The sequence below is a fragment of the Mugil cephalus genome, chromosome 12 (genome assembly GCF_022458985.1).
Source record: "Mugil cephalus isolate CIBA_MC_2020 chromosome 12, CIBA_Mcephalus_1.1, whole genome shotgun sequence".
Classification (NCBI taxonomy): Eukaryota; Metazoa; Chordata; class Actinopteri; order Mugiliformes; family Mugilidae; genus Mugil; species Mugil cephalus.
Window position 1 is genome coordinate 23982021 of NC_061781.1, and position 24990 is coordinate 24007010.

General features: G+C 39.5%; 1 protein-coding gene and 2 long non-coding RNA genes across 4 annotated transcripts; all 3 read right to left on the reverse strand.

Moving 5' to 3' along the window:
• LOC125017272 (V-set domain-containing T-cell activation inhibitor 1-like) lies at nucleotides 1–5080 on the reverse strand. 2 transcript variants are annotated; one of them, XM_047600183.1, is made up of 5 exons: nucleotides 4892–5080; nucleotides 4321–4385; nucleotides 1853–2212; nucleotides 1399–1650; nucleotides 1–451 (listed from the first exon to the last, which is right to left on the reverse strand). In XM_047600183.1, the coding sequence occupies exons 1-5, from the start codon at nucleotides 4921–4923 to the stop codon at nucleotides 339–341; spliced, it is 822 nt and encodes a 273-aa protein (XP_047456139.1). In that variant the 5' UTR covers nucleotides 4924–5080; the 3' UTR covers nucleotides 1–338. The 2 variants fall into 2 exon arrangements, with proteins under 2 accessions (XP_047456139.1, XP_047456140.1); XM_047600184.1 differs by having other exon boundaries at nucleotides 4873–5080.
• A 4703-nt stretch (nucleotides 5081–9783) lies between these two features.
• Nucleotides 9784–11366, reverse strand: LOC125017953. The gene is made up of 3 exons (XR_007113914.1): nucleotides 11324–11366; nucleotides 11112–11221; nucleotides 9784–10382 (listed from the first exon to the last, which is right to left on the reverse strand). It is a non-coding gene; the product is annotated as an uncharacterized LOC125017953 (long non-coding RNA).
• Nucleotides 11367–20541: 9175 nt separating this feature from the next.
• On the reverse strand, nucleotides 20542–21206 carry LOC125017746. Its single transcript, XR_007113878.1, has 3 exons — nucleotides 21126–21206; nucleotides 20933–21019; nucleotides 20542–20560 (listed from the first exon to the last, which is right to left on the reverse strand). It is a non-coding gene; the product is annotated as an uncharacterized LOC125017746 (long non-coding RNA).
• Between the last annotated feature and the right edge of the window lie 3784 nt (nucleotides 21207–24990).

Sequence of the window (24990 nt, forward strand, 5' to 3'; positions counted from 1 at the left end):
TCTCTTCATATTTTTTATTTTAAATATGTATCGCTTTCATTCAGTCATCAACAATTTTCAGTGATGCGGAGAGTTAATTTAAAATAGAATAAATAGATACAAAAATACTTTTTAAAAGTACATTGCTTCCCTAACCTTAAATGTAACCATTTGTCATCATAAATAGGCAGAATTATATTTTTATTTTGCTACAGACAGCAATATATATAATTTTTCCTGATACATCTGGTCATGCACCTACAAACAAACTGTAAAAGAAAAAAAAATCCCAGAGGGGATTTATGGAGGGATATTTAACAGTATTTTGTTTTATTTAATTTGTGTACTTTAGTGTGTAATCAGGTCATACAATAGATGCAGACCACACAGGTCACAATGTTCAGATAAACTGATGCAAGTAAGGAAGAAGCAACACTGAAGGTGAAGAATGTTCTCCCCAAAACACCACCACCTGAAAAATACAAAAGGACATTAGATGTAATCTTACTTCTTAATGTCGCACATCTATGAACATAAAGGTAAAAGACGAAAAAAAGGGCATTTAGGGGATATATATCACGGAGCCAATTCACTTCTTCAATTTGGTGAGTTTACGTCAGAGTCAGTTTTGGGTTGGGTCTTGCAAAAGTTCCTCAAGGTCTCACAGGTTTCTTTAGCATTTCACAAACGTTTCTCAAGATCACAAAAGTTTCTTGAAATCATTCAAAATATTCTCAGTATGTCACAAAAAAATCGAGATCTTTGTTAGGATCTCATAAATGTTTCTCTTAATGTTGCAAGCGTTCCTCATGGAATATTGTGGGTCTTGCAAAAAGTGTCTCCATCAAGTTTTTGGATCTTGGGAAAGTGTGTCAGGATTTCATGAACATTTCTCAAGATCTTTGCAGATCTCACAAAAATTTCTCTGGAATTTGCAAGAGTTCCTCAGGATCTCACAAAAAAATCTTGAGAATTCCACAAACATCTGATATCAAATGCAAAAACTTCTTCAGAACTTTGTCAGTATTTAATAAAAAGATCTTGTTTCTTGTGATCACACAAACATTCCTGAACTTGTAATAGATTCTTGAGAAACTAGGAGATGTCACAAGTTTCTTGAAATCTTGCAAACAATTTCTTGAGATCTCACAAGTCTCTTAGGATCTTGAAAAGGTCTATAGAGAACTTGCAGATCTTACAAAAGTTTCTCAAGATCTCACGTATCTTGTAAAGGTTCTTGAGCTTGCACTATCTTCTTAAGAATTTCCAGATTTAGCATGTTTTTACCTCACCATCTCAAGAAAGTGTTGAGATCTTAGGTTTTCAAAAGATTTGTGACAAAAACTTGACTCAATAAAAGACTTAAACCAAATCTCTGACTTAAACATTTGACATGGAGCAATCGCAGTAAAACTATACCTGTCACAATTGCCTCAGCATCAGCCGTGACCAAATTATTCTCAATCCTGCAGTTGTAGGCGTCTCCGACGTTGACTGCTTGAAGTGTGCTGACCACGCTGAATATCCCATCGCTGCCTTCTGTGAAAAGTGTGCTTCCATTCAGTTCGTTCCCAGTTTGGTTCGTCCAGGTAACATTTGGTTTTGGAAACCACCTGCTTGCTTCAGCAACCAGGGTGCTGTTTGACATTGTAAACGTAGCAGCTGAAAAGGCTGAGACAATAAAAGTGGAAAGTAAATATCAAGATCATTCGTGCTGTATTTTGACACTTAATCAAATTGTTAATCGCAAGTTCCCAAACTCCAAAGGATGCTTCTGTGTATCTCAGAGCTCGATGCTGCTTGATAAAGTGCTAAATAAAGATGGTGGAAGTTAAAGTGAACACGGTGAAACTGGAAGGACGAGTAATCGTACCTGCTGTTCTGAGGTGAATGGTGACCTTCCCTCCGACACTGGAGGAGCTGATGGTGCAGGTGTACTCCCCCTCATCACTTCTCCTCACACTCCTCAGCAGCAAAGAACCATTTCCTGTGGTGACAGCTTCTGAGAAGAGCTGAGTTCTTCCTTTGAACTCTGCAGCCTGGTCTTTAAGATTCGGGGCTCCCGACTCGTACAGGTAAACCAGCCCATTCAGGTCCTTCTTCTCCCAGGTGACTGTTACTTGACTGAGAGCCTCTTGGAAGTTGTCCGGGTTCAGATAGCAGCTGAGAAGCTCATCCACACCGAGGTTGCCAACGGGTTTTGTGTTGCTGCTCAGCACGTCGGATGAGGAGCCTATGGGAAGAAGACATATCTCAGAGAATATATCCAGAGTTTGGTTTTAACATTAATCTTATTTTAGTAGCATTTGTTGGTGTCTAATCTTCTGAGAAGCAATCCAGCGGAGTGGATAACAGATGGCAGACACGAATCATGACCAAGCAATGGCTTTAATCATGGAAAGATCTTGGTTGAACTGGCAGCGCCAAGTGGTTGGATTCCAGGACAGGTCTCCCATGTTATTCATGCCAAGGACCCCCAAACTGATGAGAGATTAAGTAGGGACCCCCTACCTCCTACATGTGTTCTATATCCATCAAATATTCTTTTTTTTTCCCCCTGAACTTGTAACAGTAAAATGAAATTAAAAGATAAAGTAAATAGAATAAAACATTTTGGCCTCAGTAGTTGACTGATGGGAGTGAACCACACTGTTAGCTTCTTCTCTGCTAATAATGCAACGTGCATCTGGATTTCACCTGGGGACTGAACAGGCTCTTGGCCAGTGGTGGTGAACCTGACAGAATCAGTGTGTAATATGTGGCCTTGTTATTGGTTCAGCAGTTATAGGGGCTATAGAAATTTAAATCTGTGGGGAAAATTAAAATATATTATAAAAAATGTCTAATCAACCAAAGATTTTGCGACGCAGCTGCAGTACCTCCATGGAGCCCCCAGGGGTTGCAGACCCCCTGTTGAAGACTTATGCTCTACGGCCAACACTTCCTGTCTAGACAGAGCCAGATGATGTCACAGAGCTTGAGCACAATGACTAATGTGGCCTCATGCAAAAGAGTCTGATACTGCAGATACTGAATCAGTTCTACTTTTGGACAGACTTGATCAAATACACCCAGCACTTCTTTCACAAGGTGATGCCAGACTCCTTCATACCTCAGAATATCTACTACACTTGCGCAAGGCCAGTCAAGTAAATTGCATCACCAGAGAGGATTAAGGGTTTCAGGCCTGGCAAACCCGCTCCACCTAGCAGTACACTCTTGGCTGAGATGGACCTGGTGATGGATCTTATCCACGTTGCATTGACCAACACTTTCAACGTATTGATCTCTCCTACTCTTCTGACATTGACCCAATAGTTCTCAATCCTTGCCTAGTGGTGTCAAGACTTCTTATCCAGAACGTGGATGGACGCCTTACTCAACCCAGATCCCGATATCAAGCATCAATACTGGATCCTCCGTGGAAGACAGGCTATTGATCATCATCAGATTTGCTCCGAATGCAGGAGGGAAGCCAGTGATTCCACTGATGGAAAATGTACCTGCTGTTAGCCTTCCTTTAGTATATATCTTCCTTCTCATTCTCCACTTTTATATTCTCTGCTCTTTTCATTCGTTCATTCATTCATTTATTAATCCAACGCCATCCAATTTGAGGGGGGAAGGGGGTTTCCAAAAACATGCTTGTCAGGTTAATTGGTGACTCTAAATTGTCCCTAGGTGTGAGTGTGAGTGGTTGTTTGTCTCTGTGTTAACCCTGCGATGGACTGGCAACGTGTCCAGGGTGGACCCCACCTCTCGCCCGATGACTGCTGGGATATGGGATGATGGGATGAGCTCATTCAATTTGAAACAAATATTGACAACTGTTCATGCTGTCTGTGACATGTGAAGTACTGGCAGCAGTATTTATCAAGTCTGTACTATTCCCAACATCTTTCGAATGAATGTTATGCGGATGTAATACAGATTTCTAGATAAATGGATAATATGGGGACGTGGTACCATGACAGAACAACCTCAGTGTAGGCTAAACTTAAAAAATGTGATATAGGGATCATTGAGGTCTGAAGGCATTCAGTACTCTGAAGCTGAAAAAGTATTTTCATCACTTAAACATAAAGCAAAGGGACAAAACCTTTTCTAATAAAGATGAAAAACACATTTAAATGTCAGCTCTGTATAAAGTAAGCATCATGCGCAGAATTTCACACATGCAGTAGCACAGGCAAATATTTTAAAACACTCGGTGGACGTTGCCAAACACGAGGATTCATTTTTTGTTTAGACAAACACAGCAGGTGCTGAATCCCCCTTCCCCAGGTGAAGTCCGAGCCGCCACTTACGATAACAGGATCCACCAGGATCTATGGAGCTTACCTGAGAAGGCCAAGGCAAAGAAGAGGATGATGATGGCTAAAAATACGAGGATGAGGCCAATCATGCTGCGCACAATGGAGGAACACAAACAGACAAATTAACAACTTTCAGCACATTAATTTTTAGTTCTCTTCTGTAGAAATGTGACACTCGGTGGTGGACAGATGTTTATAAGAAGTTCATTCTGCACAATAATGGTTCATATGACAAATATAACATTAGTTTTTAGCTACTTTATAGACTTTAGTCAACAGGTTTTGTGGCGACACTGTAGAAAAGAGATAAAACGAAAATAAACAGACAATGAGGTAGGATGAGAAAATGATATAATATAGGATATGGATAGGATAAAATGAAAGGAGGCATTTTTCTTTGATAATATGAAATTTAAAAAGTAAATTTAAAAATTAACATAACAGGGAGAGACTACAATGACAGTATGTCCCTAAAATTGCATATTTGTTAGTTTAAGTACAGCACATGAACAAATCTAATTGTTTACTTTACTCTAAGTTCATTCCAAATGTAAACAACAACCGGTACAGAACGTACTCAACGTTTACAGCCACACCTGTAGAAGAGAATTTTCCCGAGGGTATTCATGGCTCCAGACAAAACGTCCCAAGAAGAAGAAAAAGAAGAAGAAACGATTCTATCCTGTAGTCACAGGTCGGATTACATTGTTACTCCAGATATCCACTTTTCCTTCACAGATCATTTCCAGACACACACTCCTGCGGTCCTCCTACAGTCTCGCCTACCTGGCCTCCCTCACCACATTTTAAGTGCAACACCATGAGTAAATATTACTTTTAAGGCGGGTACTTCCAACAGGCTGTCACTGCAGCTTGTTTGTCTTATCAAAAGAAAACTTTATGGCACTAATTAAACAGAAAGAAGGAATTTCGAATAACCAGCAGCTCATATCCCAGAATGCTTTAGTGATGTTTGATTAAACATGGAAGAGGTTACTTATGTAACAACATGATTGTTGTTACATGTTGTTGGCTGCTGCTGGGTAACATACATGTGAAGTTAATCATTCAAAGCAGGAAAATGACAAGTGACCTGGGTTTGGTGGTTTACTCAAGGTGGGGTACATTTTAATTTGTCCGGCAGAAAAAAAATAAAAAAATTAAGATTAAGTAAGAGACACTTTTAAATTTACAGAATAATAAAATCTTTTAGATAAGTAGTATTTTTGATTGTATTTTGCGAAAAAAAAAAAAAAAGAATGTAATATATGAGAATTAAGATTTAAGATTCAAGGTGACTTTATTGATCCCCACAGGGAAATTGTTTTGTCCAAGAGTCCCAAGATAACAAAGAACATATAGAGTAAAATAATAAGAGAGAAAATAATCTTAAAAATAGAATAAGAATAAGGTAGTAAAATTACAGAAAAAAATCTACTGTACAATCTACAGTCCAATTTACATGGTACATACAGGCAGTTATGTACAGACAGGACATGAATTAAAGGTGTGCCCTACCAGTTATTAGCCCAAACTGTGATAAAAGCCAGAGTTAATTAAAATAAATAAATAAATTGTTCCCTTATTGATCCCTCATGGGGAAATTCCATTTCTGCATTTTGACTCATCCATTTGTTCACACAGTAGTGTGTACAGTGGAGCCTCAGGTGGCTGAACCCAGGGAGCAAATTGGGGGTTAAGTGCTTGATCAGGGCACCACAGCCATGGACAGGGCGGGAGGCGAACCCGTGACCCTTCCTTCCAACCCCAAGCTGCACCTCTCGCCGCTATTCCACAGCTCCCCCAACTTCCCCAATTATCTAAAAACAAAACAAAAACCAAAGGAAAATGGATTCCATTTCTCCACTAATGTTTGAGGTTGTGAACCAGATACATAAAGATGACTTAGCAGAAGGGAGAGGTGTTGGTTGAAGTGTAGTGGCATGTCCCATCACCTCTATTACCTACTGCTGCTAGCTAGGCTAGGCTAGTTAGTAGCTGGCTGCTGGTTTGCTGGTCGGTTTTTCAGTTGGACTAGACTTCTAAATGATTTTGCCTCAGATCATGGCACAAGGGGTTGTCACATCTTGTCCTGTGTATTAATGAATATGGCTTGGATAAAACAATAATAAGACAAAACATTTCCATTGTTTTTTTTATTTTTATTAATGGAGTAATAAAAAATGATATGATTGATATTGTTGATAAATTTAAGTACAAAAAGTCCACTGATTTCAATTGGACTTGATATGGCTTTTGTTAAAAATATAATTGTTTGTATTGTTACCCCATTGACGCACATTTGCAACCAGTCCTTTCAGACTGGTGTCTTCCTTACTAAAATGAAAATAGACAAAGTCATTCCCATCTTTAAGTCTGGACAGACATCAATTTTCCAACTACAGACCAATCTCTCTACTGTTCATACAAAGGCTCGATACAAGTACAATATATATATATATTCACTGATCATCAGTTTAGTTTCAGAACAAATAGGTCCACCTCAATGGTCTTGATGCAACTGTCAAAGAAATCTCAACTCTAGCTGACGGTAAAGAATTTACAGTATGGATATTTATCAATTTGAAAAAAAGCTTTCAATACAGTTTTCTTTTGAAGATGAAAATTGAGAGATATGGTAAAAGAGGAACAGCTCGTAGGTGGTTACAAAGTTATTTGGAGGACAGATTTCCGTATGTGCATTTAAACAATTAAAACTGAAATGTATTGAAAGTTACATAAGGTGTGCCACAAGGCTATGTACTAGGTCCTTTGTTGTTTGTGTCCAAACTGTTAAAATTTGTGTTTCTAGCTGATGATACCAGGATACTGTTTATTGCTCTGTTAAACATACTGTATGGAACAGCTTCTGGGTGCAGCGAAAAAAGAATTAAAAGTTCTCAAAAGCTGGTTTGCAATCAATAAAGTATCATTAAATTTAAGTGAAACTAAATTTCTACTATTTGGTAATTGAAAAAATAGACTGTGAAGTGAAGCTCTTATAATGTTTAAGTATATGAAATTTGCGGGTGTGACAATTGATGACAAACTCAAATGGAAAACAGACCTAAGCAATATTACATCTAAAATATCCAAACCCATTGCAATTCTATATAACACTAAAGACGTTTTAAATCAAAAATCTCAAGCTTAAATAGGGTCATGGGGTCAAATACTCACGTGAATCACAGGATCTTGGCCAGAAATTCCAGGAACTTTTGCAGGACAGATTTTACTGTGACAGCAAATTTACCAATACTATAACCAGTAAGAGAAGTGGCTCAACCAAACCTTGTGTGGGAAAGATAATACTTCTAATGTCATCAATCAATCTCAGATATGCATGTGACATAAATTGTGGTACAAAACATGTGCGACTTAAACTTCATCAGCAAGTGCATGCAGATAAAGAATAACTTTAAACCAACTGTGGTATATTTCATACAGAAGGATAAGAATGGTTTCCCCTTTTTGCATATCACCTAATACATCTACATTTGGGTATTTTGCTGCAATGATTTCGTATTGTAGGTTATAAAAGATGTTAATGCAGTGGAAGTGAAACCTCCCTCATTATGAAAGTGCTAGAGGGACATTGTGGTTATGCGTTTTCACAGTTAATAAAGTATGTAAAGGTGACCTGTTTGCTATCATTTCATTATTTTCAGCCTGAGGAGGAGAGAGCACCACTGACATCTGAAACAAGGACAAAGAAGATCATACAGCTGGAGGAGCCTTCAACTATTTAACCTTAACTTGTAGATACTGGATCATCCTTGAGCACAGAAATGACTCAACTTACTCAAAAACTTCTTGACCTAGTAAAAACCACTGTGACTACATTTGTGGTCATAGTCCTCTTCATCATCCTGCAGCGTGTTTTTGACATGCATTTTGTCTGTACTTGCAAAGAACGCCTCCACCTGAACGGTGTACTCTACATGATTCTTCCTCCTCTAATCCTCGCCTTCGTTGTCAACATCATCGAACCTTTTCACGAAATAAAGGTTGCCTCCAGCTTGTCGTGTTTTTCCTGTAGGGGCGCCAAGAAATGCTACTGCACCTACTTTTTGAATTGGATTGTCAAGTACATCGATCTGAGTGCTGTATGGATAGCTGTGGTTCTGTTTGATGGAGACTGGTACTTCTGCGTGAAGACAAAGTTCGACATATCTCAGATTGAGCTGCCCTGCAAACAAAACTTGACCTACAAGGAGCAACGCATCAAAGACAAATATATGACAGACTCACTTGTAAGTAAAGACAAAACCATTAAACTGTTTGGGAAATTAAATAGTTAATAGTAATTTATGCTCAGAAATAAAATCATTGCTAAATTTTGCATCATGTTTATATAGAAAAATCACAAACAACGCTAAGACAAAAACAACTTGATTTGTTGAGTTTTCTTGAAGATCTTTCATCTATGTGGTGTCTTCTGTTCTAAATGACCTGAGTGGAGTTTAGCTGTTTATAGGAACATCTAATTACTACGTCTCAGATTCACTGAACTCTTTCTTAAAATCCTCTAAAATCTCAACTGGTCATTAAAGGAGACCTTTGGTCTTGGGGGCCCCTTGGCTGTGGAACCCGCTCTTTGAAATTTCTTGAGACTCTTAAGAATAAGTTTTGTTTATGTGATTTGTGTTGCATCTGTTTTAAATTCTAACTAATAAACTTATAATTATGTATTATATATTTTTCTTCTCCAGGACTATGGCCTCTACGTACTCTGTGGCTTTCTATGTCTCTGGAGCATCGCTGAAATTAGGAAAACTTATTTCCATGTCAGATGTCCTTTCTTCATGGATACGAAAAGTTGTTGTGTGCGGTGTATAAGATGTGAATACCATGATCCTTACTACAATGTGATCTATGATGAACTCCTGGCACAGCAAGTCAGCAGCCATTTGAACGATGAGCTAAAACTGATAGCAACGGATAAAGCAAGAAAAATGTGTGAGCCCTACCTTAACAAAATCAAAAGTCATGAACTGTCAGGAAATTATGAGAATCACTGTGGCGACAAAACAGTTTCTGAAGTCTGGAAGAAAATCTCAGCCTCTGATTTCTACTTGAATGAAGATGAGACAAGAAACTCAACATAAAACTCAACACTTTGTATTCAAGTTTAATATATTACACTTGAAATATTTGAAAGATCCTGTAATATGTGTAATCTAAAAGAAAAAATGTAACATTTTAAAGGTAAAACCTGTGCAGTGTTTTTATGTTTAGTTTAACTCAACTGCTCAGAAAAAAGGACTGTAAACAAATACGTAAGCCATTATGTTGATATTTCCTATGTCAGTTTATTTAATTTCAATAAATAAAGTATTAATGAATGAATGAATGAATGAATGAATGGTACAATTGTTTTATTGAGTGGCATTGGAACCAAAACTTTAACCACATGAAACTCCTGGATAATTCTCTGACCGCTGCAGACAGACGATTGATTCGAATCACAACAGCACCACCTGATGGTATTACAAAGTAATATATATATTACCAAACGTAGACAGAAGAAAAGTAAACAAAACCACTTTATTTACACTTACAAAGTCTGGAACAAGAAGCGCTGCAGCCTGCAGGGTTTCGCAAAAAAAAATAAAAATAGAAACTAGATGAAACTCAAAGGGAACTAGGGACAATTTCAATGAAGGTAACAACATACACCAAACTAATCAGACAACAGAAAGGCAGGACTTTAGATATAGAGAGAGGAACACATTGAGAAACCAATCACAATCGGAGGGAAAACACAGACAGGAAGTGAAGCAGGACATGAAACACCAACAAAAGAGCTTTACAAAATAAAAACAGGAACAAAGAACAACGAAGCAGGGTTTTTGTGGTGCTTTTGGTGTACAGTGATAATACGATAAACTGTTGGATCTAGATGCATGTACAGTAAATATGCTACACGCCTAAGCCATTTTCTCACAGATCCATCTCAGAGAGGCATCACATGACCAGTCGTTCCAGTTTTCCTCTGTGCTCCTGCCACTTTTGATATACGCACAGTCTTCTTTATCCCACTGTGGAAACTCGCCACCGTTATCAGGCTGCCCCGTCTCCCAGAACCTGACAGGTCAAAGAGTGAGATAACTGTGAAACCATTAGTCTCGAATATGAATATGAACCACAGAAACTTTTTGCTGTTTTCTTTTCTGGGAGCTTTGTAGTGTAGTTTTGTGACTCATCCACAAAGTTACAATATATCCCACAGCAGCATCCAAAGACCTGCAGGCCTCACTTGGCTCAGTTAAAGTCAGTGTTCATGACTCCACCGTAAGAAAGAGGATGGGCTAAAATGGCCTGAGCACAAACTAAACAGGTTACACAGAACAAATGCAACGCAGGTTCATGGAATGATACTTTAAATATAAATGACCCATTTGAATCCATTGCATCGCAGTGTTTGAAAGAGGAACTTTGGCACGATACAATCTACACTGATCTCAAGAGGGGTTAAAATGGGTTCCTGTATGAAACATGCAAGAGGCAGTTGACATCTCTCAGAAATTTTGACACCCTCTGGTTTGTTTACTCTGAAAAGTGCTGCTGAACATGTGTGAGCGAGCTGAATAAATTGTCACTATGTGAATGGTGACATTAACTGCATCTTTTAAAATGAGTAGCTTACTCTGCGGAAGCATGTACAGCTAGGTTTACATAACAACATATTAGTAAGTAAGTCAGTAGTAAAAAATTAAAGGAGCTCATCAATGTAACAAAGTGGGTGAGATTTCATTTATTTTCCATCCGATTTGCAGATTTGAACAAAAAAAGTTGTTGTATTTGGCTCCAAACCTTAGATTCAGTGAAGTTCCATCCATCCATTTCCAGGTTCCCTCAGTTTCTCTTTTGGTCAAACCAATCCAACTCCATGTTTCCACTTTGGTGAAGTTGCAGAAGAACCTCTGTTTAGATATCAAAGTTTAACGAACAACATCGTGCATTCAATTAACAAAATCTTATTCTAACACGAAGGAAGGAATCTATACTTTGTAAACGCAGTGTACCTGTTCTTCAGCGTCGTTCACAACAACGAGATCTGCTTCCCTGTCTCTTCTGCTAGCTTCGTCACGAACCAAGTATGCAAGGATGTACAGATCTTAACGCTCCATCCTCAGCACATTTCGTCTCTTTGCTCCCATCTGGCTTTGTGAGTCTTATCAGTCACGAGGCTTACTTCAGACAGAAACTAATTGGAAGCTGAATTGCTGATTAGATAACCAGGATTAAAAAAAAAATTAAACCAAGCATTAGTGAATAAACCATAATCACTTTTAGGGTAGACTGAGGGTTTCGCTACTATACTTTGTCTCCGAATAACATGACTGTTGTTGAGCTCTATTAGTCTGTTCACCCGAACAGGCTGGAGTTCAATGACAGAAAGCTGATTTCGTGGAAGCCTGAAGTGCTAGTTAGTAATAACCTGAAGATTAAAAAAAAAAAAAAACACGTAAGATTGAGGCGTGAAATATTCCATGAAATTCATTTTAGGATTAGAGTCTGAAGGGGTTCCGACACGTATATCGCTACCAGTGAAAAACTATTTAGATGTCATCTATCACTTATCTGTAGCACCCTCCAGAACAAGAGAGCAAGAAATTCACAGCCATGTAGCTACACGCATGAGTGCATTGCGTTGACTGTGAGTGGAGCAACATGTATGCAGTAAAAACTGAGAATAAAAAAAGTTTGTCCTCTCCTTAGTTGCAACCTGAACTTCAGACCAACCAAAGGTAAGACATCTTTAAAAGGTCCCAGATATAACAGTTTACAATTGAGTTCAACGGATATTGTAAAAGGTCATATTTACAGAGATATTACTTTTATGCTGATTATGTATGTATTATATTTTTTTAAAAAGGTACGTTGAACCAGACTCACATGTTTGACAAACCGAGGCCGATGAGTCCCAGCAACCAGGAAAACGCTCAACAGCCAAACAATTCACAACTCCATGTAACGGCATCTCTGCTTCCTGATCCAAAGAATACATTTTAAATGCAGTAAATGATAGATAAAAACGGTAATAATCCAAATCTCCACAAGATGATAAGTGTCAATTTAATCAAATCCCCAACCTGTCTGACTCTTAAAACGAAGTTTGGAGACGCAGATTCATTAGGGCCGTTCAACTTTCTCATAGATTCCCTCCATCTTGTTAAAGTGACCAACTCAAAGTCAGCTCTGCAGCATAAATTACTCACAAACATTTGTACAGTGAAGAGTCACATGTCAAGTAGTTGAAAGCTATCTTGGTTCATAATCACACCATACAGGAAAAATGTGCATGTTACATTTGATCTTGACTATAGACTACCCAAGTTATTTACTTACTAAGTCTTTTGATGACGACCTAAAAAGTTAGTTTCAAACTTCAATAATTTCAAACACTGTTCAGGTGCACGTTATTCACTCAAAGCTCAAACTAGATAGCTTTTAATCTAATTTGTTTGCCTTTATGTCTTCTTAATTCCATCCTTGGTATTTATAAATATTGAGAAAAAGTTCAAAGATAAGTTTTACTTCCACTAACTCAACACTGTTAGAATCTGCGTTAGTTAATTCTTCAAAAAATATGACTGAGACTGCTTCTTGATATCTATAAAACATTTATTGAGACATAGAAAATAATTCATGTAGCTACACGGTCCATCCTTGGTCCACCTAAGCTTTCCAAAGAGAGAAAGAAGTTTCCAACATTCCAAAGTGTTGCATCCAAAACTACAGAATGATTGGGATTGGTCGCCTATAGTTTAGGAGGAGTCCTCCCTTGATGAATCAGCTGGTTGCACCGCCCCATCTTCTGTTTTCTCCAATCACGAGACGGCATCTGTAGACTACAAGTAAAAAGAGAGAGTGGAGGGAAGGGGACTGGGCGGTGATGGGGCTCCGGCAAGTGTGTCAAAGGGTGGTTTGATCACCTGACCAGTGACGTTTGAAGCAGTTCAAGTGATTCGAACTCACTCCAGTGATTCAGTTGATTCCTACAAACCACTTAGTGGCCTACCAGGTGGTTCGAAACACTTCCCTTCCTCTCCCAGGAAGGTCGAGCCTGAGGAGGGCTGGACTGGGCTTTAATGTGTTGTCTTGTCGTTGACTGCTCAGTGTAATTTTAATTGCCCCTTGGGATAAATAAAGTTATTTGAATTCAACTGAATTAAAAGCACAAGCACACTGTTTCAATACATGGATTGAAACAAATCAGGATAATCACTAATTGAATCTTCAACACTTGATTCGAGAAACAGTTCATTACTAGATGCTTCAATGACACAGTGCTCCACAAGAGGACAATAATATAGACTTAGACTTGGACAGACGTTAATGATCCACAAGGGAAATTAATTGACATAGTAGCTCAATTGACACAAAAAGATGAGCCGTTATACAGGTGGATAGAATACGGAATAAAGAAGTTCTGTAGCGTTCACTATGGCAGCGGAGCTGAATCATTCTGCTGGAGAATGAGCTCCTCTGACCCTCTAATGTTTGGCGTAGTAGATGGGATGGATTTTCCATAATGGAGAGCAGTTTATCCAATGTCCTCCTGTCCCTCACTGAGACAAATGACTCCAACTCCCTACAGATCACTTGTCCAGCCTTTTGGATCAATTGGTCGATCCTACTAATGTCTTTTTTGCTGGTGCTACTCCCCCAACAAACCACAGCAAATAGCAGGGCACTCGCAACAACAGACTGGTAGAAAGACATTAGTAACTCACTGCACACACTGAAAGACCTGAGCTTCCTAAGAAAATAAAGTCTACTCAGGCCCTTCTTGTACATAGCATCACTGTTGTCCCTCCGGTCCAATCTGTTGTTCATGTAGACTCCCAGGTACTTGTAGTGGTCCACTAGTTCCACCTCCAGGGCCTGGATGGTGATGGGCTCCACTGGTGTCCTCTTCCTCCTGAAGTCAATGACCAGCTCCTTGGTCTTGTCCACGTTCAGGAGTAGGTGGTTGCCCGGGACCACTCCACATAATCCACGATCAGTGTCCTATACTCCACCTCTTGTCCATCACTGATACACCCAACCACTGCAGAGTCATCAGAGAACTTCTGCAAAAATTTTTTTTATTCTCAGTTTTTACTGCAACATGTTGCTCACACTCACAGTCACACGCAAGATCATTGCTGTAGCTACATGGCTGTGAATTTCTTGCAGGACCCAGAGCTGTATTGGAAATCAGAGGTGTAAAGAGTGAACAGGAAAGGAGATAAGATGGTCCCCTGTGGGTGCCCAGCATCTGACAGGGACCAGCCCCCGAGCCGTACAAACTGAGTCCTGATGGACAAGTAATCAGCAAATCAAAGAACATGATCCTCACAGTACCCTTCCCACCATCCAGGTGCGAGTGAGCCCCATTGCAGCAGGTAGATAACAGCATCATCCACACCAGCAAAAGGCTGATACGCAAACTGAAGAGGGTCGAAGACAGGGGCCACCAGGGGTCTACTACAGGCCACCTATAGATATGCTTTGCTTGACTTTCTCCGGCTCTGTTCTCACCTGGCCAGGTGTCACAGTCATACGAATGGTTTCTTCAGTGGGGAACGGAATTGGAAGGTGGAGAAGATTGGCAGTAAGGGGTCAATGGTGAGTAGTGAATTGGCCATCTGGGGGGGTGTAAGGACAGGAGTGGTGGGGCGAGAAGAGCCAGCAGGAGGTCCAGCACTGAATCTATTAAAAAATACATTCAGTTCATTAGCTCTATCTGCTGCTTGGCTCTGGTATTACAGCCAGTGATGAGCTCCACACGTCCCTGGGGTTGTTTTGCTGGAGCTTGGCCTCCAGCTTCCTCCTGTAGGTGTCCTTACACTCCTTCACTTTGACTTTGAGTTGCCCCTGTATCCTCTTGGAATGCAGTGTGTCTTCTATTGGTTCATACTTGTATGGGAGTTGCTTTTCCATACACAATCCTGTTCGACTGCACTAAATGACTATGTGGTTTAAAGCTATTATAAATAAAATATATAACATAAATAAGAGTTTTCCATGGGAATCAAACCCGTGCCTCATTTTCACAAGGCCGTAGTGCTTCCAATATACGAGATACCCCAAACAGGTTTGCAGTGTTGTTTTTTTGACACTTAAAATAATAACAATAAAATTTTTATTGAATATCATGTGTCTATGTTTTTATTTACACTTATATTGTGTTATGAAACACTCAAATGGTGCTGCTACATTTACATTGACCATGTCCATCCCTTTATGACCACAGTGGACCATCTTCTGACGGCTGCTTCCAGCAGGATAATGCACCATGTCACAAAGCTCATATCATCTCAAACTGGTTTCTGGAACATGACAATGAGTTCACTGTACTCCAACGGCCTCCACAGTCACCAGATCTCAATCCAATATTTCACCTTTGGGATGTGGTGGAACGGGAGATTCTCATCATAGATGTTTAGCCGTCAAATCTGAAGCAACTGTGTGATGTTATCATGTTAGTATGGACCAAAATCTCTGAGGAATGTTTCCAACACCTTGTTGAAAGTATGACACCAAGAATTAAGGCAGTTCTGAAGGCAAAGAGGGTCCAACCTTTTATTAGCAAAGTGTACCTGATAAAGTGGCCGGTGAGTGTATATACATTTAGGTATTTTGCTGCAATGATTTTGTTTTGTAGGTTAGATGAGAGGTTGATGTCAATATGTTCTGTGCATTAATCATAGAGGGCCAGGAGGCAGCTATCATAGATTAGATTAAACTGATTAGGGTTAAGTGTATCTGACAAAATTTCAAACTGTTCCTTTAATATTGTACCTGCACAAAAGTGAAAGAAAAATGTGGTCTTGCAGCTTTATGTTCCTTTATGTTTTCTATGAGAAGTGAAACCTCTCTCATAATGAAAGTGCCAGAGTTAATAAAGTATGTAAAGGTGACCCGTTTGCTATCATTTCATTATTTCCAGCCTGAGGAGGAGAGAGCACCACTGACACCTGAAACAAGGACAAAGGAGATCATACGGCTGGAGAAGCCTTCAATATTTCAATCCTTCAAGCCTTCAAGCCTTTAATTTAACCTTAACTTGTAGATATTGGATCATCGTTAAGCGCAAAAATGACTCCAACTCCTCAAGTTAGTCAACGACTAACTTTCACTTTCACTTTCACTTTCACGAAATAAAGGTTGCCTCCAGCTTGTCGTGTTTTTCCTGTAAGGGCGCCAAGAAATGCTACTGCACCTACTTTTTCAAGTGGATTGTCAAGTACATTGGTCTGAGCGCTGTATGGACCGCTGTGGTTCTGTTTGATGGAGACTGGTACTTCTGCGTGAAGACAAAGTTCGACATATCTCAGATTAAGCTGCCCTGCAAAAAAAACCTGACCTACGTGGAGCAACGCATCAAATACAAATATATGATAGAGTCACTTGTAAGTAAAGACAAAACCACCACATTAAATTAAAAAGTTAATTTATGTTCAGAAAAAAAATCATTGCTAAATGTGATATTACACATATATAGAACAATGGTGTAACACAAACAACGCTAAGATAAAAACAACTTGAGTTGTTGAGTTTTCTTGAAAATGTTTAATCCAAGTGGTGTCTTCTGCTCTAAATGATTGGATTAGAGTTTAGCTGTTAATTAGAAACATCTAATTACTACGTCTCAGACACCGTCAGCCCCCTTTTTTAAAGTTGATTTTTTATTTTTCTTCTCCAGGACTATGGCCTCTACGTTTCTGAAGTCTGGGAGAAAATCTCAGCCTCTGATTTCTACAAGATGAGACAAGAAACTCAACACTTTTTATTCATGTTTAATATATTACAGTTGAAATATTTGAAAGATCCTGTAATATATGTAATCTAAATGAAAAAAATCTAAATTTTTTAAGGTAAAACCTGTGCATGTTTTTATGTTATAAGCCATTATGCTGATATTTACTATGTCAGTTTATTTAGTTTCCATAAATAAAGTATGAATGAATAAATAAATAAATGGTACAATTGTTTCATTGAGTGGCATTAGAACCAAAACTTTAACCACATGAATCTCCTGTACTATTTAACCACTGCAGACAGACTTGATTTAAAGCACAACAGCACCACCTGATGGTATTGTAATATATATATATATATATATGTAGAGAGAGAGAGAGAGAGAGAGAGAGAGAGAGAGAGATTACATCTTTTAGCTTACACATATTACAGGATCTGTCAAATATATTTCAACTGTAATATAAGTTTCTTGTCTCATCTTCCTTCAAGTAGAAATCAGAGGTTGAAATTCTCTCCCAAAATATATAGTCTCCCAAATATATATATAATAAAAGCATCAGGTGGTGCTTTTGTGCTTTAAATCAATCGATATATCGACAGGAAGTGAAGCAAATATATATAGCACAACAGCACCACCTGATGGTATTATAATATACATACGTGTGTGTGTATGTGTGTGTATGTGTGTATGTGTGTGTGTGTGTGTGTGTGTGTGTGTGTGTGTGTGTGTGTGTGTGTGTGTGTGTGTGGGTGTGTGTTGAAAAGGAGATTCTGCACTTTGAACCCACATTAAATATGTAAGTGTTGTTGAGTTGTGGGCTGATGAGGACAAAAGACCCAAACACAGACAGAAGAAAAGTGAATATAAAACACTTTATTTAAACTTACAAAGCCTGGAACAAGAAGCACTGCAGCCTGTAGGGTTTGCAAAAAAAAAAATAAATTAAATAGAAACTAGATGAAACTCAAAGGGAACTAGGGTTAATTTCGATGAAGGTAACAACATACACCAAACTAATCAGACAACAGAAAGACAGGACTATAGATATAGAGAGAGGAACACATTGAGAAACCAATCACAATCGGAGGGAAAACACAGACAGGAAGTGAAGCAGGACATGAAACACCAACAAAAGAGTTTTACAAAATAAAAACAGGAACAAAGAAGAAAGAAGCAGGGTTTTTGTGGTGTTTTGGTTTACAGTGATAATATGATAAACTGTTGGATCTAAATGCATGTACAGTAAATATGCTACACGCCTAAGCCATTTTCTCACAGATCCATCTCAGAGAGGCATCACATGACCAGTCGTTCCAGTTTTTCTCAGTGCTCTTGCCACTTTTGATATACGCACAGTCTTCTTTATCCCACTGTGGAAACTCGCCACCGTTATCAGGCTGCCCCGTCTCCCAGAACCTGACAGGTCAAAGAGTGAAATAACTGTGAAACGATTAGTCTCAAATATGAATATGAACTAGGGTTGGACAATATCCAAATTTTGATACCTTCATACGTCTCCACATTGTACCGCGGTACATGGTATTACCGTGACTAATTAAAAATTACGAAGCACGCGTCAATTTACACAGACCACCTCAAGTGGGCAGAAGCCAGGAATCCGGTGGATTTTCAAAATAAAATACCCCATGCAAATTGCCGGTCGTAAGACCACCCAAAAGCGAAACTTACATATTTATACATGTAGAAGCATGTTTAGAAGAACATATACTGGGAAAATGGCCAAATCTGAGCAAGTAAACAAAGTCTGAAACATTCTCGTTTTGAAGTTGCGTGCAGGACGGACCAAATACAGGACGGTCACGCAACGCGTGTTTGTTATTTTCTTTTCTGGGAGCTCTGTAGTGTAGTTTTGTGACTCATCCACAAAGTTACAATATATCCCACAACAGCATCCAAAGACCTGCAGGCCTCACTTGGCTCAGTTAAAGTCAGTGTTCATGACTCCACCATAAGAAAGAAGTTGGGCTAAAATGGCCTGAGCACTAACTAAACAGGTTACACAGAACAAATGCAACCGGGTTTGTGGAATGATACTTTAAATATAAATTACCCATTTGAATCCATTGCATCGCAGTGTTCGAAAGAGGAACTTTGGCACAATACAATCTACACTGATCTCAAGAGGTGTTAAAATGGGTTCCTGTATGAAACATGCAAGAGGCAGTTGACATCTCTCAGAAATTTTGACACCCTCTGGTTTGTTTACTCTGAAAAGTGCTGCTGAACATGTGTGAGCGAGCTGAATAAATTGTCACTATGTGAATGGTGACATTAACTGCATCTTTTAAAATGAGTAGCTTACTCTGCGGAAGCATGTACAGCTAGGTTTACATAACAACATATTAGTAAGTAAGTCAGTAGTAAAAAATTAAAGGAGCTCATCAAAGTAATGAAGTGGGTGAGATTTCATTTATTTGTCATCCAATTTGCAGTAAATAAACAAAAAAAGTTGTTGTGCTTGGCTCCAAACCTTAGATTTAGTGAAGTTCCATCCATCCATTTCCAGGTTCCCTCAGTTTCTCCTTTGGTCAAACCAATCCAACTCCATGTTTCCACTTTGGTGAGGTTGCAGAGGAACGTCTGTTTAGATATCAAAGTTTATTATATAACAAGTAGTTCCGACCAAGCAATCTGATTGGTCAATAAGACATTTAGGACGTGCTCAAATCAACATTACAGCACGGCTGACTCATCACTAAAAATATTGCTCTGCCAAGTCTGTGGCAACATTGTATCCATCTCCATATCCATATCCAAACGGCTGACAGATACGCTACAAAATGGATTGGTTTGTTGTTAATTTCAATTTATTTGGTGGTCTCAGTTTCGATGAATGGTTGGAGGAGGATGAGAATAACCAACAAAAAAAAAAAGATTTGTGCCTATTTTGGATGAATTACTGAATCAACTGGAATTGTCCAGGAATGAACGGACCACAGTGTTCCAGTTATTAGCCATACCCTATTTATTTTCATGGAAACGGGAAGCACACTCACAAAAAACTTTAAATTTTGAGAGCAACATGTCCATCAACATGAATATATATCTAATCATACGCTTTATTTTGTTGGTAATTGTTGTATAATAGCAATATTACCCGGGAGGGTGTGCTTAATCGTAATTTGAGCACTTCGGTAATGCGGTCAGAACCGAGGTGCTTTAAATGACATCAAAGCACACCCTCTCGGGTAATATTGCTTAAACGAACAACATTGTGCATGCAGTTCACAAAATCTTATTCTAACACGAAGGGAGGAGTCCAGACTTATGTAAATTCAGTGTACCTGTTCTTCACCGTTGTTCACAACAACGAGATCTGCTTCCCTGTCTCTGCAGTCTTGGCTAGCTTCTGTCCATGAACCAAAGTTGATGGAGAGGATGTAACAGGAGTTTTTAAACCGCTTCCATCCTTCGGGACAACATTTCACTCTCTTTGCATCCAGAATCTGGACTTTGTTGAGCTGAAGTTGCTCAGTTAGGTAATAACCTGAAAATTAAAAAACAAACGAACAAACAAAAAAACACGCAATCAAAAGTCATTTAGATGTCAGTGTATCACTTGTCTGTAGCACCTCCAGAACAAAGAGGAAGACATTCACAGCCATGCAGCGACAGCAATGATGTTGCGTGGGGCTGTGAGCAACATGTTGCAGTAAAAAGTGAGAATTAAAAAAAAGTTTGTCTTCCTGTTTGCAAACCTGAACTTCAGACCAACCAAAGGTAAGACATCTTTAAAAGTCTCCAAATATAACAGTTTGACAATTGAGTTGAAGGATATTGTAAAAAGTCATATTTACAGAATATTAAGCTTTTATGCTTGATTTATTTATTTTAAAAAGGACGTCTGAACCAGACTCACAGTAGACACCGAGGCCGATGAGTCCAGCAACCAGGAAAACGCTCAACAGCCCCAGACAGATCACAACTCCATGAAGGCATCTCGCTCCTGACCAAAGAAATACATTTTAAATGCAGTAAATGATATGATAAAAATGTAATAATCCAAATCTCCACAGATATACTGTATGTGTCCTATCTAATAAAATCCCCACCTGTCTGACTCGTTGAAGGTTTGGAGACGACAGACTTGGGGCGTTCAACATTCTCATAGATTCCCTCCATCTTTGTTAAAGTGACCAACTACAAAGTCAGCTCTGCAGCATAAATTACTCACAACCTTTGTCAGGAAGTCACATGTCAGTATGAGAGCTATTTGGTCATAACCACACAGGAAAATGTGGTAATACATTTGTTTGACTATAAAACCCAAGTTATTTTACTTCTAAGTCCTCATTAATGAGACCTAAAAATGTTTCAAACTTTGAAATAATTTCAAACTTTTCAGGGCTGTCGTTCTACTAAAGCCTCAAACAAGTTTACATCTAATTTGTTTCACATCCCCCTTCCTCCTCTTTTTTACAAACTCACACCTGTCCATCCTGTGGTGGGGGGAGCTGCCTAATGCTGGTCTAAGGCCTGGTTCATAGTAAAAACAATCTGCTGAAGAGGAGTGCATTATTTTTCTGAGTCATCTTGATTTATTTAAAGCAGTAGGCTACTTAGTTTCCATCTTTATTTATAAATATGTGAGAAAAAGGGGCAGAGATAAGTTTTACTTCCACTAACTCAACACTGTTAGAATCTGCGTTAGTTAATTCTTCAAAAAATATGACTGAGACTGCTTCTTGATATCTATAAATCATTTAGTGAGACATAGAAAATAATTCATGTAGCTACATGGTCCATCCTTGGTCCACCTAAGCTTTCCAAAGAGGACAAAGTTTCCAACATTCCAAAGTGTTGCATCCAAAACTACAGAATGATTGTGATTGGTCGCCTATAGTTGAGGAGGAGTCCTCCCTTGATGAATCAGCTGTTTGCACCGCCCCTTCTTCTGTTTTCTCCAATCACGAGACGGCATCTGTAGACTACAAGTAAAAAGAGAGAGTGGAGGGAAGGGGACTGAGCGGTGATGGGGCTCCAGCAAGTGTGTCAAAGGGTGGTTTGATCACCTGACCAGTGACGTTTGAAGCAGTTCAAGTGATTCGAACTCACTCCAGTGATTCAGTTGATTCCTACAAACCACTTAGTGGCCTACCAGGTGGTTCGAAACACTTTTAAACCTTCCCTTCCTCTCCCAGGAAGGTCGAGCCTGAGGAGGGCTGGACTGGGCTTTAATGTGTTGTCTTGTCTTTGACTGCTCGGTGTACTTTTAATTGCCCCTTGGGATAAATAAAGTTATTTGAATTCAACTGAATTAAAAGCACCAGCACACTGTTTCAATACATGGATTGAAACAAATCAGGATAATCACTAATTGAATCTTCAACACTTGATTTAAGAAACGGTTCATTACTAGAGGCTTCAATGACACAGTGCTCCACCAGAGGACAATAATATAGACTTAGACTTGGACAGACTTTAATGATCCACAGGGGAAACAAATTGACTTAGTAGCTCAATTGATACAAAAAGATGAGCCGTTATACAGATGGATAGAATACGGAATAAAGAAGTTCTGTAGTGTTCACTATGGCAGCGGAGCTGAATCATTCTGCTGGAGAATGAGCTCCTCTGACCCTCTAATGTTTGGCGTAGTAGATGGGATGGATTTTCCATAATGGAGAGCAGTTCATCCAATGTCCTCCTGTCCCTCACTGAGACAAATGACTCCAACTCCCTACAGATCACTTGTCCAGCCAGTTTGTCGATCCTACTGATGTCTTTTTTGCTGGTGCTACTCCCCCAACAAACCACAGCAAAGAACAGGGCACTCGCAACAACAGACTGGTAGAAAGACTCTAGTAATTTACTACACACACTGAAAGACCTGAGCTTCCTGAGAAAATAAAGTCTACTCAGGCCCTTCTAGTCCATCACTGTTGTCCCTCCGGTCCAATCTGTTGCTCATGTAGACTCCCAGGTACTTGTAGTGGTCCGCTAGTTCCACCTCCAGGCCCTGGATGGTGATGGGCTCCACTGGTGTCCTCTTCCTCCTGAAGTCAATGACCAACTCCTCGGTCTTGTCCGCGTTCAGGAGTAGGTGGTTTGCCCGGGACCACTCCACCAAATCCACGATCAGTGTCCTATATTCCACCTCCTGTCCATCACTGATACACCCAACCACTGCAGAGTCATCAGAGAACTTCTGCAGGTGGCAGGACCCAGAGCTGTATTGGAAATCAGAGGTGTAAACGCAAAGTGAACAGGAAAGGAGATAAGATGGTCCCATGTGGGTGCCCAGCATCTGATAGGTTCCACCCCCCCGAGCCATACAAACTGAGGCCTGACGGACAAGTAATCAGCAAATCAAAGAACAAGATCCTCACAGTGCCCTTCCCACCATCAAGGTGAGAGTGAGCCCGCTGCAGCAGGTAGATAACAGCATCATCCACACCAGCAAAAGGCTGATACGCAAACTGAAGAGGGATGAAGACAGGGGCCACCAGGGGTCTCAGGCTGAGTCTCTCCAGGACGGAAGGTCAGGGGTTTACACAGTCCGGACCTATAGATATGCTTTGCTTGACTTTCTCCGGCTGTGCTCTCACCTGGCCAGGTGTCACAGTCATACGAATGGTTTTGTTCAGTGGGGATGGGAATTGGAAGGTGGAGAAGATTGGTAGTAAGGGGTCAATGGTGAGTAGTGAATTGGCCATCTGGGGGGGTGTAAGGACAGGAGTGGTGGGACGAGAAGAGCCAGCAGGAGGTCCAGCACTGAATCTATTAAAAAATACAATCAGTTCATTAGCTCTATCTGCTGCTTGGCTCTGGTATTACAGCCGGTGATGAGCTCCACATGTCCCTGCTGTTGTTTTGCTGGACCTTGGCTTCCAGCTTCCTCCTGTAGGTGTCCTTACACTCATTTACTTTGACTTTGAGTTGCCCCTGTATCCTCTTGGAATGCAGTGTGTCTTCTATTGGTTCATACTTGTATGGGAGTTGCTTTTCCATACACAATCCTGTTTGACTGCACTAAATGACTATGTGGTTTAAAGCTATTATAAATAAATATATAACATAAATAAGAATTTTCCATGGGAATCAAACCCGTGCCTCATTTTCACAAGGCCGTAGTGCTTCCAATATAGGAGATACCCCATACAGGTTTGCAGTGTTTTTTTTTTTTTTTTTTGACACTTAAAATAACAACAATAAAATATTTATTGAATATCATCTGTCTATGTTTTTTTATTTAGACGTATATTGTGTTATGAAACATTTAAATGGTGCTGCTACATTTACATTGACCATGTCCATCCCTTTATGACCACAGTGGACCATCTTCTGACGGCTGCTTCCAGCAGGATAATGCACCATGTCACAAAGCTCATATCATCTCAAACTAGTTTCTGGAAGCTGACAATGAGTTCACTGTACTCCAACGGCCTCCACGGTCACCAGATCTCAATCCAATAGATAGAGGAAGCTTTGAGATGTGGTGGAACGGGAGATTCTCATCATAGCTGTGCAGCCGACAAATCTGCAGCAACCGTGTGATGCCATCATGTCAATATGGACCAAAACCTCTGAGGAATGTTTCCAACACCTTGTTGAAAGTATGACACCAAGAATTAAGGCAGCTCTGAAGGCAAAAGGGCGACCAACCTTCTACTAGAAAGGGGTACCTAATAAAATGTCCAGTGAGTGTATATACATTTAGGTATTTTGCTGCAATGATTTTGTTTTGTAGGTTAGATGAGAGGTTGATGTCAATATGTTCTGTGCATTAATCATAGAGAGCCAGGAGGCAGCTATAATAGATTATATTAAACTGATTAGGGTTAAGGTTAGGGTTAAGTGTATCTGACAAATTTTTCAAACTATTCTTTTAATATTGTACCTGCACAAAAGTGAAAGAAAAATGTGGTCTTGCAGCTTTATGTTCCTTTATGTTTTCTATGAGAAGTGAAACCTCTC

Bases quoted from the DNA above. Each gene is read 5' to 3' on its own strand.
- LOC125017272 (XM_047600183.1), bottom strand. From the start codon at position 4,923: ATGAATACCCTCGGGAAAATTCTCTTCTACAG. The intron at 4,386-4,891 runs GTGTGGCTGTAA...CATTGTGCGCAG, and splicing joins GGGAAAATTCTCTTCTACAG to CATGATTGGCCTCATCCTCG. The intron at 452-1,398 runs GTATAGTTTTAC...TGTATTTTTCAG, and splicing joins TGCTGAGGCAATTGTGACAG to GTGGTGGTGTTTTGGGGAGA.